The 15,478-nt window shown below is 36.6% G+C and overlaps 1 protein-coding gene across 1 annotated transcript; it reads right to left on the bottom strand.

Moving 5' to 3' along the window:
- Window positions 1-1,257: 1,257 nt before the first annotated feature.
- LOC131063040 (probable aldo-keto reductase 2) lies at window positions 1,258-14,930 on the bottom strand. The gene is made up of 5 exons (XM_057996807.2): window positions 14,223-14,930; window positions 13,909-14,106; window positions 2,300-2,472; window positions 2,116-2,218; window positions 1,258-1,793 (listed from the first exon to the last, which is right to left on the bottom strand). Exons 1-5 carry the CDS (start codon window positions 14,430-14,432, stop codon window positions 1,455-1,457), a joined length of 1,023 nt encoding a protein of 340 aa, XP_057852790.1. The 5' UTR covers window positions 14,433-14,930; the 3' UTR covers window positions 1,258-1,454.
- Between the last annotated feature and the right edge of the window lie 548 nt (window positions 14,931-15,478).

The following is a 15,478-nucleotide window of genomic DNA, read 5'->3' on the forward strand; positions in this document are numbered from 1 at the left end:
GAATAGTCGTAAATATCTTGAGCTCTTTAAGGGTGCAACCTCTTTAAGAGCAAAACTCTAATCCAAAATGTAGTTTTGGATGATCCTTTATTAAATTCTTAATATAAAAACATAACAAAAAGAAACCTAGAGTTACAACCCATGTGAGATAAATTCACGAACTTAATATAAATTCACTGCACTATTAGAACTTATCAAATGCATGTGAAACTAATCCAAACAAAAAAAATAATGTAAACAATAATAGAGTTAGAAAATAAGGGTCTTAACATACATAGCTAGCAAATAATTTTTGAATCCCAACTATTTTTCAAGAGTGCTCTTCATATTCCACAACCCATGTGATAAAAATCCGCATGCTTAATATGAATACATTACATTATTACAACTCCATGTAATGCATGTATAATAAATCCACACAAAGCAAGTAATGCAGATTATCATAAAGAATTAGGGCATAAAAGTCTTGACATCCATGGTTGTCAAATAATTTTTTATTAGGTATTTTTTTATGTGTCCTTCATTAGGTGTTTTTGTTGGACCAAATAATGACGAGTTTCTTCACCTTGCTCTAACTATTTATAGCCAAGATTTCAAAGAAGTCTTAGCAAAGTCTGATGACCTTGATCAATATCCCCCTCCTAAATTCATCGGTCTTGCTACGTAATAATTTTGCTACTACTTTTTTCTTTAGTTGTAATATTTAGAAGTATGATCTTGCTTAGACTTTTGCATGTAATTTTTTGATATCTTTTATAAATATAATGATATAAGAACTCATACAAATTAATATATAAGACTATTTATTTTAAACATGCCCTTCATATCACACAAAATTATACAATTTCTAATATAAATAAAAAGACAACCTCTATTTATTTTAACAAAATTTTATATATATTTTGCTTAAATTAAATACTAATTATATCTAAATCTATAAAATTACCAATTATATATTAAGCTATAGAAAATCAACACTTTTTCTTTGGTTAAAACTTTAATGAGTATAGGTGATCAAAACTTTTATATTTTATCCTTAAAAACAATAGTTGTCAAATTTAATTTCTCTCCATTAAGTAGATCACCTACAACATAGTTTTTAGAAGTAAGATATTGCAGCCCTATCTACTCTAATGTTAACATGTTGATAGATATTATAGATCTTAAATGAATTTTCAAGACTCTATTTTGGGAATTATGTCTTTTAAATACATCTTCCAAATGAAAAATATTATTGGAAAAAAAATATAAGATCCCTTTTAGAAAATAAGAATAGCCTTGTTTATCACATATTTTTGAAAATACACACAATTTTATTGATACCTCAAAATACACAACAATAATATATTATAGACCAATGTGCATAATAAAAAGCTATGTCCTTTGAGCAAAAATGTAACACTTATCTAGCTTGCATATAATTAGTCATAAAATGATAGCACTACCAAAATTACTTATATGCCTTTCCATGAAGAGAGAGGAGGTGTTTCCGATTGCATCCATGTAAAATTCCTGTCCAAATATCTATCTCCATGAACACCACTAGTGGACACAATGGCTTCTATTTCTTTCATCTCCTCTGATGTGAGTTTCACAGAAAGAGCACCAATATTCTCTTCCAAGTTCTTGATTTTAGTTGTCCCTGGAATTGGTGCAGTATTATTTCCTTGATGTTGAACCCAAGTAAGTGCAAGTTGTCCTGGGGTGCACCCTTTGCTTGAAGCAATAGCTGAAAGCTTCTCAAATATAATCTTATTTTTTTCAAGATTCTCTGTTGTAAACCTGGGCATATACTGCAAATATAGTACTTTGACAAAATTAAAGATCATCTAAATTAAAAATATGTGAAAACAATTTTGTAATAAAAACTTCAAAATGAAGTTCAAAATTTCCTACTTCAAAACAATTCAAGTTAAAGGACAAAACTAACATTTTTAGCCAGGTACCCTTCCTTATGTACTCACACAGACCCAGGGAGTTGAAAGGACTTGCCATAATATAAAGAAACCTAGAATTGGTGAGAATGAACTCACAAATTTGGCCTTGTGAATAAAGAACATTTATAATTTTCAATAATCATCATTAATGCAAAGAGGATTCAATGGATGCAAATACCTTTCTACTATCATTATCTGCTAAGCTTTCAATCAACTTTGCTCCAGAAGAGAAGAAACCTTGGCCTAAAGGGCTATATGGCACTATTCCAATACCAAGCTCCCTATAAGTAAAAATTGAAGTGTTAGTCATTCAAAATAAGACAATTTAAGATGAAAAATTCTAACAGTCAAAAACCACATACCTACAAGTTGGAACAATATCTTCCTCTACATCCCTACTCCACAAGGACCATTCTAATTGAACTGCTGTAATAGGATGAACAGCATGTGCCCTTCGAATTGTTGATGCAGAAGCCTCAGAAAGTCCAATGTACTTTATTTTCCCTTCTTCAACTAATTTCTTCATTTCTCCAATCTGTAATAGTTGCACAAGCAACCATAGTATCAAATAATAGTAATGCATTATTACAGATGCTTGTGGATTAGATTGTATAGAGAATTTTTTGCATCAACGTTTTAGATCACATTCTGTGATCCATCATCAGAATGATAAAGAGAGCTCAAGAGAAATTCTCTACACAATCTAATCGAGAAGCATCTGTAATAATTCACTGAAGATTGTGGAAACTTGATATCATTAATAATAATGCATTCACTATAGATTGTGGAAACTTGGTATCATTAATAATAATGCATTTAATAAAATTTATGAACAAAGGGTGATGTTTAGATAAGAATCAATAGTAGTGATTACTAAACCATCCAACTTGCTAAAGACAAAGAGCAAATGTATAAGAGATGACTATGAAAATTTAATTTTACAAGTCTGCATAAAAATAGAAAGCCAAACATAAGGACAGTTTACCACCTGAAAGTTGAAACCAGAGTTCCCAGACTCACCGCGAGTTAGCGAGTTTGACGAGTTGGCAAGTCGAGCCAAACTCGGTGAGTTCTGACAACTCATGACTCGGACTCGGCGAGTTTTTCTCATAACTCACCTGAATCGCGAGTCGGGCGAGTTGTGGAAAAACTCGCCGAGTCCAAGCTCCAGGACTCACGCCACGGCAGGTCAATGTTTTGACTTGCAAAAGACAAAAAAAAACATGAAGTTGTTTGACAAGTTAGTCTCTCCGTCAGGATTCATATATGGAATATAACATTTAAGTATAAGTGGCATTTCCTTCTTATACTTTAAGTTATATTCCATATATATTGTCAGGATGTTTCAGAGTGGTTTCGGACCTCCATGAGTTATAATGCAAAATCTAGTTTTTGGAGGATACTTCAAATTTCCAGACTTAGTCAAATTTCAGGCCATTTCAGGATCAAGATGGCATTCCAGACTTCTAAGGTGAGTTCGGTTTGACCTTAATGTAAGGGACAGGACCTAGGAGGACACTATGCATTCAACCAAGGTTTGATTTAGCAACTTGAAGCGTGATTGGATAGTACACAAAAGCCCTAGGAATGATCTAAATAACCCCTAATCACTCAACTGACTTGACCTCCTTCACTCCACCTTGAGGAGATCCACCTGACTTGATGACCTTTGAGAAACTCAATCCCTTCAATGCAAAGGCTAAGACACTGAAACGACCAACAACAAAACTAAAAGAGCTAACCCTAGAAAGCAAAAAGTGGGGGTCCCCATTTGCAATGGGGCGATGTGTGAGTACCTCACAATAGGGATGTTTCTTAAAATTTTGAAAAAAGGGGGTGAATTGGGGACATTTCCTACCTGTCCCCACATCCCAAAAAATCCCCCTATGGGGCACAAGGTTATTTTTGGCAAGGGACATGTCTCTGAGGAGCATATTTTCAAATCCTTATGGCCTCACAATTCCCCCTTCCATCCAACATATATATAGCCCAAAAACTAAGAGGTCCAAGAAAGACCAAGGTCAACTATAGTCCCAAGGTAAAACCTAAGTTCAACAAGCACACTATTTAATGCTACCATACACAAGAACTCCTTAAAGTTTCCAAGTGAAGATGTTCATGATGTCTCATGTTGGTGCTCCCAGAATTTCAATTCGGCCAAAGAAAATGCTAAACACAAGCCCCAAACAAGTAGATACTCTACCAGCATGCCTTTCATGGCATAACAATCTAGCACACATTATAATTGGGCTTTATTCAATAATGGGTGCATGAAACAAGTTTTAAATCGTTAAAAATCTCTTAATTTCAAGGGTTTTTTTATTTTGCCGAGTCATAGCCGAGTCACGAGTCGAGTCGGACTTGCCCAATGCGAGCCGAGTCCGAGTCTGGGAACTTTGGTTGAAACACTTGAAGACAATATACAGTGTTATAAGGTAAGCACTCAGTGCAGCAAGCAGTTAATCCAGATTCGAACACCATCTAATATTCAAGCCATGCATTAAAACTTAATTCTTCTATCTTTTCCACCACATCATTAAAAAAAAATCACAAACAAGTATAAGCAAACATAAGAGTCCTTGATGATGTGGTCAGTGCCATTATCAGTGCTCACTGCCCATCATAAGCAATATATCGCTAGTGGCTCATCAAAGTAGCAAATATATTGTGAATTGTACTATGAATCCAAACACTCAGAATAACGAGGAGATTGTTGAGGTGGTTCATCTGACATACAGATGGATCATAATGAAAAACTAGTAGAATTTCAAATAAATCATCTAAACAAATAAGACTTAGAAAGGTTTAAGTGTTTAAACCTGACTCAACAAAAAGTGAAAGGATCTTTCTGACCTCTATAATACATCTCAAAAGAACATCCTCACTACCCATCATAGGTAGCCCATTTCTAGTTGCTTAACATAGTAAGTATATATGATTTACATAGCGAATCGAAAGATATCAGCATAACCAAGAGTTAAAGTCAGTCGGGGAATAAGAAATCCCTAATCATGTGGAAAATGTTATATATTGTAAGGATCTTCCTAGCCTCTATAATATCTCAAAAGAGCGTCAATATGTGTGTACGTAATTACAAAACTACAGTTCTACCAGAAACGAGTTATAACGTAAGTGATGCTTGCTAAAAGACCTAAGATATGATCTTCGCCAGACAAACAATGCCAATAACATTGGAAGATAAGCACAACTGGTTAGCAGTAATAAGCACTACTGGTTAGCAGTAACACCATACATGGACTAATGGAGATCAAAATATGTTATTTTGATGCCCTGTAATGTCCCTGATATGGCCATCAAAATAAAGAGTTGTTGGATATTTTCTTCAAAGTCTGGCTATTCTATTTGAAATGTCTAAGCTTTGATAAGGCTAATAAGTGTAATGTCTCCTTTTGAAATAGGATTTATTAATAAATAATATTAATAAAATTAATATATAAAAGAATAAAAATATAATATAATATAATTAACATTTAATTAAGTTTAATGAATGGTCAAAAGGCATGAAATGAAGAGTTGTGACTCCCTCAAACATGATATGTAAAAGGGGGAAGAGCTCATTTAAGAGGAGGTATGGAAGGAGGAAGGAAGAAAGAATGGAGTATGTGAATCAAGAAGAATTAATGGAAGAAGAAAGGAATGGGAATAATATAAAGAAGTGACTCCTTCAAAAGGCAAAAAATCTGAAAGGTTGTACTCTTTCAAAGTGAGGTCATTTTGAAAGATTGGGACTCTTTCAAAGGCTAGAAATGATGAAGAGTTATACACTTTTGAAGGGTTGTAATTGTGAAAGGTTGTGACTCTTTCCAAGGGAAGACATGATGAAGAGGTGTGACTCCTCCCTCACAATGGAAGATATAAATGGGAGAAGGTTTCATTTGAGAAGATGAAAGGAGATCCTGCCACTTGTGGGCCAAGGGGTCAAATTGTCTTGGTTGGGTGTTCCGTGCCCCTCGGCTTAGTTGTGGTGAACAGTTTCCAGGCGCCCTATCATGTTTTCCCCTCCAATCCCTAAAATGGTTGATTGTTGGAAGTGAAACTATAGAATAGATCCAAATAGGAGATGTTATTCATCATTTCATTAATGTTAATTGTTTATTTATGATTAAGTTCAATAGCTATTATATGATTTAGTTATAGAACACTATTTAAAAACAGATTGTATAGTTGGAATTGTTGCCTTGGGCAGAAATCAGGTATAACCCAATAAGGGACATTATAATAAGACCCCACTCATGCTAGATGGATAAATCTGGTGGCAAAGACAAAATCTTCCCACATATTACTGACTGAACCAAGCAAATCATCAGGGTAACTAGACAACAGTCATTTAAAGGAAAAAGAAGCTAAAGAGGAAGCTACAAGTGTGCTAGGCTATGCCGAGAGAAGACCAAGGGTGCTAGGCAAGGTCGATGTTCAATTATAATCATATCAACAACTATAACATCCACAAAGTAGATGAATAAAGTGAAGCAACAAAGAAAAATATTGCAGCTTTGGTTAACTCAATATTTGCAAGATAAATGGTTTCACTTCTCTCCCTGCTCTAAAAGTGGTACCTAAGAAAAGTGGAATAGTGTTTGAGCCCAGCCCAAAATCAAAAGAGACAGTGGAGAAGGAAAATGATTTTGCAATAAGTGTTTGCTGCTTTCAATGAAAAAGGTTAATAACAAACCTATTTTGAAACAAGTTAGAGAAAGTAATCGCTAGTCTATATACATCCTTTTTTTGTTGCAGAAACACCCTAGCCGAATGATTAATTCCAGATTTACCAAATCCATTAGAGTTGGATAACGTTTGAGGCTTAGAAGGACAAAGGAGTCCATCCAGAAAACTAAAAGCTTGCACCTCATTGGCTGCTATCCCTGGGCAAAGAATTAGTCCCACATTGTCAACATGCAGCTTTGCAAAATAACCAGTGCTCAAGAACGAGGAGAGAGTAACAATTTGTAGGCTACTTGCAGTGATTCTAGTGTAGCAGAGTGCTCAGCTCACTAGAAGAAAAACCTACATTTAACTATCATGAACCTAAAAATGCATCAATTCAATAATTTATTTGTAATATTAAGTGATTAAAAAGTATATAATTGTCAATGGGTTTTTGGTTTGATGGTGAAGTTGAATGGTTATGAATGAGCCCACTAGGTATCAAGTCTTTTTGAGTGCAAGGCCTGTTAATAATAATGTAGCTATGGTCGGATTCCTTCAGGCCAACATAGTCAATACAAATGTCTAATTGGCCTATCAGCCTTAGTCATTTATAGAACCGATTTAAATATGTATTAAATATGCAAATGTAATTATGAATCGGTATATGTATATTAGCATTTGCTAAATATCAATTAACTAATGGGGCCGACTTGGAAGTCCACCACCTCTTGTATTGGGTCGTGATGTTTTGGAGAGTGCCGACCCTTGGTGAAGGGGCACCTCCGATAAGTATAAAGGAAGATCAAATCTTCATCCCTTGGTGATGAATTGACATACAATCTGCAGATCGAATACTTCCTTCAGCAGACTGAATACATCCTTCAGCAGTCTGAATTCACTCTACAGCAGATCATATTCCTTCATCAGGAGATCGCACATTATATTCTAGTCAGATCAAAGAAGATAATTCATCCTTTGGCAGTTCGTGTATCTTACAGCAGTTCAGATTGCATATACAGCAGTCTAGGGTGATTCGATCTATTAATATAACTTCAAGGAGTGAAGCATTCTTGTAAAGACATACCTATACTTGATAAATATAATCAGAGTTTTTTTGTTGCTGGGTTTTTTACCTTCAAGTTGGAAGGTTTTCCCAGGGTATATGCTGTGCAAACTTGTGTAAATTGTTTTATATCTGCATTGTTCAAAATCTGATCATAAATTTAACATTGTATCAGAGAGGGTTTGAGAAGATCGTGATCAGATTTCCCTATAACAACGAAGTTCTCTTTCATCTCTCACCTTCAAGAAGGAACATCAAAGCCTTGAAAATGGTGAACGGTCTTAAGGTCGAAGATAGACTTGAAGGTGTTTCAAACTTCACTTCGTGGAAGTTTAGAGTTCTTATTGCAATTGAAAAAAATGATCTTCTTCAGTTTGTGGAAGAGAAAGATTTATCTGAGCCAGAAAATCAAGAGGAGAAACTTCAATTCAAGAAGAATGTCTTAAAAGCGAAAAAGATATTGATTGACTCCGTGAGGGATCACTTAGTGCCTCTGATTTCCAAGATGACAACTGCAAGAGACATGTTCAAAACCTTGGAAGGCCTATATGAGATCAACAACACAAGTAGGGCTCTTGCATTGAGGCAACAACTTCATCAAGTCAAGATGGCGAAAGGAGAATCAATCATGTCATTTTTCATGAAGATCTCAAAACTGAGGGATCAACTAAGCGCTATTGGAGGTCTAGTGGTAGGTAAAGATCTTGTCATGTTGGCATTGAAGTGCCTTCCTCATTCTTGGGAGCAATTTATTCAAAGTATAAGTGGGAGATCCAAATCGCCTAAGTTTGATCGTCTTCGTGCTGATTGCATTCAAGAACAATCTAGATTGGCTGCAAGGGGAATTGTCGAAGGTTCTCAAAATGAAGACTCTCATGTCCTTACCACTCAATCTACTAAGAAGAAAAGAAGAAATTGGAGAAAAGGCAATTTCAAGAGGAATTGAGATCAAAGATCAGACCTTGCACCTGATTCAAAGAAGAAGAAGAAGAAAGATCTCTCCCACATTCAATGCTTTAGATGTGACAAGTTTGGTCACCATGCAAGAGATTGTTTGACAAGGCCTAAGCAACAAGTGGCAAACATTAATGAAGTCTCAACTCAAAAGGAAGCAGAAGACAACTCTAATGGATTCCTCTTCATATATGCCTTATCAAGTAATGTTCCCACGGATAGTGACACTTGGCTAATTGATAGTGGAGCTTCTCGACACATCACAGGCTATCGAGAACATCTTTCGGATTTGGTGGAAAGGGAGTCTAAGCTTCAAGTGATCATTGGAGATGATGCACACTATTCAATGAAAGGATTTAGTGCTACATCACTCAACCCAAAATCTGGAATTTCTCTTCATCTAAGTGATGTCTTGTTCGTGCCAGGAATCAAGAGATACCTTGTATCCATTTCAGCCTTGGAGGACAAAGGTTATCAAGTAGCATTTTCAGAAGGGAGAGTTCTTGCATGGCCAAAGAACTCTAGCATCAAGACTACACGAGTGATCGGGAATCGACATGAGAGTTTGTACAAGCTTTCCACTCATCCAGTTGAAGCTCTTCTACATGACTCTTCCAATTCCAGCGAACTATTGCAGAGAAGACTTGGGCATCTACATTTCAAGGCTCTTCCATCATTGGAGAAGATGGTTAAAGGTATTCCTAAACTTAGTCATGTACATGATGGTACTTGTAAAGGTTGTGCTATGGGTAAAAATACTAAGAGTCCATTTCATAGCAGTGAAAGTACGTCAAAAGAAATTTTAGATCTTGTACATTCTGATTTATGTGGTCCAATGTCAATGGCATTCCTAAGTAGATTTTTGTATTATGTAACTTTCATAGATGACTACTCTAGGAAGACTTGGATTTATTTCTTAAGGTCTAAAGAGTTTGATGAAGTCCTAGGTAGATTTAAAGAATTTAAGGCTCGAGTAGAAAACTTGTCTAGAAAGAAAATTAAAGTTTTAAGGTCTAATAATGGAGGTGAATACACCTCTGGAAGCTTTCGTGATTTTTGTATTGAGGTAGGAATCAAGAGGGAGTTTTGTGTCCCTTACAACCCATAGCAAAATGGGGTTGCAGAAAGAAAGAACAGATCCATTGTTGAAGCTGCAAAAGCCATGATCCATGATCAAGACCTTCAAACCTTTCTTTGGGCAGAAGCTTCTAGAACAACAGTGTATGTTCAGAATAGATGTCCTCATTGGATATTGCAAAATATGACTCTAGAAGAAGCCTTTTCAGGGATTAAGCCTGATGTCAGTCACTTGAGGAGCCTTGGTTGTCCAGTGTATATCCATGTACCCAAAGACAAAAGAACCAAGTTGGAACCTTCTGGCAAGAGAGGAATATTTGTGGGCTACAGTGAAACCTCTAAAGCCTACCGGATTTACATTAACGGTCAGAAACAGATAGAAGTGAGCAGAGATGTTGCATTTGAGGAATATGTTGCATTTAGAAAATCTAAAGGTTCATGCATGGAAATAGATGATGAAGAACAAGAGACTCCTCAAGACATGAACATTGATCATACTCCTGAGATTCAGAGGGAGTTGCCTGAACCAGTTGAGAATATTGATCCAATTGAACCCTTGGATCCTACTGATGGGCCTAGAGATATTATTGTGAATCAAAAGAGACCTCTTTGGGCAAGGAACACTATACAGGAGGTAGAAAAGTTTGCAGCTCCTAAAGGCACATTCATAGAAAGTAGAAGACCTTAGAGATTCTCTAGCTATGTTGCATTGATATGTAATCTTATTGAGGCTGAACCTTCCAGTGTTGAGGAAGCCTCAAATCAGCAAGTATGGAAAGATGCTATGGATGAAGAATATCAATCCATTATTAAGAATGATGTGTGGGATATTGTACCTAGACCTGAAGGAAAGTCAGTTGTATCTTCCAAGTGGCTATTCAATATTAAGCATGTAGCTGATGGAAGCATTGAGAAGTACAAGGCTAGATTTGTGGCACGCGGTTTCTCTCTGAAAGAAGGAATAGACTATGAAGAAACATTTGCTCCAGTTGCTTGCTACACTTCCATCAGGACCATCATTGCCATTGCAGCAACTAAGGGATGGAAGCTACATCAAATGGATGTGAAGACAGCTACCAATGGTGTAATTGAAGAAAAGGTCTACATTGAGCAACCTGAAGATTTCGTAATTCGTGGGAAAGAGTCTAATGTATGTAACTTGAAGAAAGCATTATATGGCCTTAAGCAGGCTCCTCGTGCATGGTATGAAAGGATTGACGAATACTTGGTGAGTTTGGGTCTCTGCAAGAATGATGCTGATCCAAATCTTTACTTCAAGATAGTCAATGGTGAAGCTTTAATCTTGGTTCTATATGTTGATGACTTATTTCTTACTGTGGAAGAACATCTCATCTTTAGATTCAAGAAGTAGTTGACTTCAAAATTTGAGATGAAGGACCTAGGACTTATGCATTTCTTTCTAGGTTTGGAAGTGTGGCAAAGGCCTAATGAGATTATCCTGAGTCAAAGAAAATACACCATTGACATCTTGAAGAGATTTGGAATGTTAGATTGCAAGTCTATGTCTACACCGATGGAAACTAACTTGAAGAAATTGAGTGAATCTGCAACTAGTTCAGATCTTGTGGATCCTACTATGTACAAACGATTGGATACTTGATGTATCTAGTTAACACTAGACCGGATATTTGCTATGCAGTGAGTGCACTTAGTCATTTCATGTGTGAACCAAGGCAGATACATCTAGTTGCAACCAAGCATATCTTGAGATACTTGCGTGGTACAGTTGGATATGGCTTGAAATATTCTTCCAGTGTGGACCTGAATCTACAAAACTATTCTGATTCTGATGGGGCAGGGAGTGTTACTAATCAAAAGAGCACCTCTAGTTGTTGCTTCAGTTTGGGATCTACTATGATTTCTTGGTGTAGCAGGAAGCAGTCTTCAGTAGCACTAAGCACGGCAGAGGCAGAATATATTGTAGCATGTGTAGCAACTCGAGAAGAAGTGTGGCTTCAAAAGCTCCTTGCAGGATTGTTTGGACAAACATTGGAGCCAACTATTATTCATTGTGACAATCAAAGCTGTGTGAAGCTATTTGTCAATCCAGTGTTCCATGACAGAACAAAACATGTTGAGATCCAATACCATTACATCAGAGATATGGTACAGAGGAAATCTGTTCAATTGAGATATATCTATACTGATGAACAAACAACTGACATTCTCACCAAGCCCCTTGCCAAAGTGAAGTTTGTGCATTTTCGAGACAAACTTGGAGTTGTGGAGAATGAGGCACTTGCTGAGAGGGAGTCTCAGCATCAATGATTTCATGAGATGTACTATAATGCATTCTTCTCTGTGAGGGAGAAGTTTGAGGTGCAAGCCCTTGTTAATGCATTCTTCTCTGTGAGAGAGAAGTTTGAGGTGAAAGCCCTTGTTCCACCCTCTAGAAGTAGCCATGGTGGATCCACCCTCTGGGAGTAGCCATGGTGGATGTCATGTTGAGAGACTCCATGACTTAGCACTTGTATTTATTCACCCTCTGGAAGTAGCCATGGTGAACGTCACGATGAGATGACGACATCACGTTGAGTGATTCTGTGATAATCACTTGTGTTCATTTGCATTTCCATTCATGGGAGTAGCCATGATGGACCCACCTTTTGGGAGTAGCCATGGTGGATATCACTACTGAGATCGAGAAGGATTCCTCCCTAGCTAAGAGGGAATTTTAATGATAATGTAGCTATGGTTGGATTCCTTCAGGCCGATATAGTCAATACAAATGTCTAATTGGCCTATTGGCCTTAGTCATTTATAAAACCGATTTAAAAAATTAAATATGTATTAAATATGCAAATGTAGTTATGAATCGGTATATGTATATTAGCATTTGCTAAATATCAATTAACCAATGGGGCTGACTTGGAAGTCCGCCACCTCTTGTATTGGGTCGTGATGTTTCAAAGAGTGCCGACCCTTGGTGAAGGGGCACCTCCGATAAGTATAAAGGAAGATTGAACCTTCCTCCCTTGGCGATGAATTGACATACAATCTGCAGATCAAATACTTCCTTCAGCAGACCAAATACATCCTTCAGCAGTCCGAATTCACTCTACAGCAGATCATATTCCTTCATCAGGAGATCGCACATTGTATTCTAGTCAGATCGAAGAAGATAATTCATCCTTTGGCAGTTCGTGTATCTTACAGCAGTTCGGATTGCATATACAGCAGACTAGGGTGATTCGATCTATTAATAAACTTAAAGGAATGAAGCATTCTTGTAAAGACATACCTATACTTGATAAATATAATCACAGTTTTTTTTGTTGCTGGGTTTTTAACCTTCAAGTTGGAAGGTTTTCCCAGGGTATATGCTGTGCAAACTTGTGTAAATTGTTTTATATCTGCATTGTTCAAAATCTTATCATAAATTTAAGAAGGCCCTGATACCATAAAGGATGAAGCCTAGATTGTATCTTGGGTAACTTTGGTGGAATGGATACCCCTTAGTCTTTGGTTCTCAACTGAAAAGATTTCAACCTTAAGCTCATGCTCCTAGATTGCATAACTGAACAGTTCTATAGATTAAATATAAAACCCTCAAAAATATATATATATAGACTAAAAAAGATAGATGCATAGTATTAACTTGGGTGCTATGCTAAATTAATTGTTCAAATCATGCACCCCTTGGTGAAGGTTGATTGGCAATGTCCAGCTTACACTTGAGGCTTGGTCACAAGGCTAAAACCTAAAAAATATGAGTAACACAGAACCTAAAAACGCTCCGTGCTTAAGCCACAAGCAGGACCTTGGAATCTGCTGGCTTGGCTGTGACCTAAAACGCAGCTTTGCCTTTACCTCTAAGATACAACTGTATAGCTGTGTAGTCCTAATCTATGATATAATGGTTCAATTAACAAAATCCAAATGAGAATGTATATGGTTAAAGAAGATGAGTTCAATTGTTGAAAATGTATTGGACATTACCACGCAGGGCTCCAAGTTTAAATCTTGATTAGACAGGATAAAGTGTTGAAACAAAGTAAAATATGATATAGTGTTGAAACTGGGTAAAATACCACATACCCCTGGTTTTTGCCATCTAAGCAGGAGGTAAGGAGGAAAAAATAACATTGAATAATTGTAAAACACTAACACCCATAAGAACAATCATTTAGTAATCAAATCCACAATACATAGATGTGCTGTGTACACACAGCAGGGTAAAGCACATACAGTGACTTCTATGGGAACTCTGGTATCGATTCGATGTTGGTAATAAAGATCAATGCAATCCACATCAAGCCTCTTCAAACTCCCTTCACAGCAAGCACGGACATACGCAGGATCCCCACGAATCTCCCTTATCCCACCTACAAAACTTATTCCAAACTTGGTGGCCAGCTGCACTTTGTCTCTTATTCCTTTTAGTGCCTACAAATCAAGTCAAAAAGCCGCAAGTTGAAGTGGAACAATGTGAGAATCAGAAAAGAATAAAGAACAAAAAAGTGAAAATCAGATTAGCATACACTTAATTTAAAGAACCCTACCTTTCCGAGGAGAAGTTCGTTAGTGTGAGGACCATAAACATCAGAGGTGTCGAGAAAAGTAACGCCCTTGGAAACAGCATGGTGAATGAGGGAGATCATTTCATTTTCAGATTTAGGTGGGCCATAGAAGGCAGACATGCCCATGCAGCCCAACCCCTGTGCTGATACTTCAAAACCCTGGCTTCCCAACTTGATTATTGGCACTGCCATTATTACTGATACTATTTCTTGTTGCTCTTCTTCTGCCTTTGCTTATTCTTTTGTGGAAGAGTGAGAGGCTATGGATAGATATGTATAAAACACGGTGGGCGGTCATGGCGGCCGTCCTGTAAACAGCCACGCACCGCTTGTGTCATGGCTGAGCTCAATCGATGGAGACACCTCTTCACAATTAGATGGATCCACAAGGAAATCCAAAGAAATCGAAGAGGATGATAGGATGACTTTTTTTTATGGATGTTCATCATTATTATGCTAAGGTTCCGCCCAATGGCAATCATGTATAGAGAGCTACAGATACGATGGAGGTCAACAGAGAAAGATAGGAGAGGTCAAATCCAATCCAATCTCCCTGCTACGAGCTCAGCCATGACGCCCACTGACTGTTTTTTCAACTAAGTATTAGGTTAAACCTGAAGAATACAGACAAAGTAGCAGGCGCAGCAGTCCACAATTGACCTAATGATAGAGACATTATGTAAGCCATCGCAGGTGTTGTAATATTGGATAGAAAGGAAATTGGATTCAGAGGAACGGGATGATATATTTCTATTCAGTCTGTCAATTTGTAGAATAGATTGATAAAAACTTTTCCATAATATATTAGTGTATTCGTCAATTATTTTGATGCTTTTATCATCGAAGTCTCGATGCTTGTCAATTCAATTGTGTAAAAAAAAAAAAATTATCATTAACGTCTAGAATCACATTTCGTGATTCATACATCCATAAATACTTAATAGATCAAAATTTGCATAAAATCTTCATTCAAAAGTTCAACTAGTATGAAGAACTTTCAATCATCCCTTACAATGAGAAATAGACTGCTTTATAGAGAATACTAACAAAATTTAGTATAATTTCTTTGTCAAGATTACTTTACAGTCAAAGGTGCATATTTTATAAAACATTAAATAATACAGTAATCTTGAGCCATTGATCTATAAAAAATCCTATGTTAGAGATAAAATATAAATCATTTTCTAGCAAAGAAATTGAAATACAGTTAAAACTTGACAAAAGTTCTAAGGCATCAA

This window comes from Cryptomeria japonica, chromosome 1, assembly GCF_030272615.1.
Source record: "Cryptomeria japonica chromosome 1, Sugi_1.0, whole genome shotgun sequence".
NCBI lineage: Eukaryota > Viridiplantae > Streptophyta > Pinopsida > Cupressales > Cupressaceae > Cryptomeria > Cryptomeria japonica.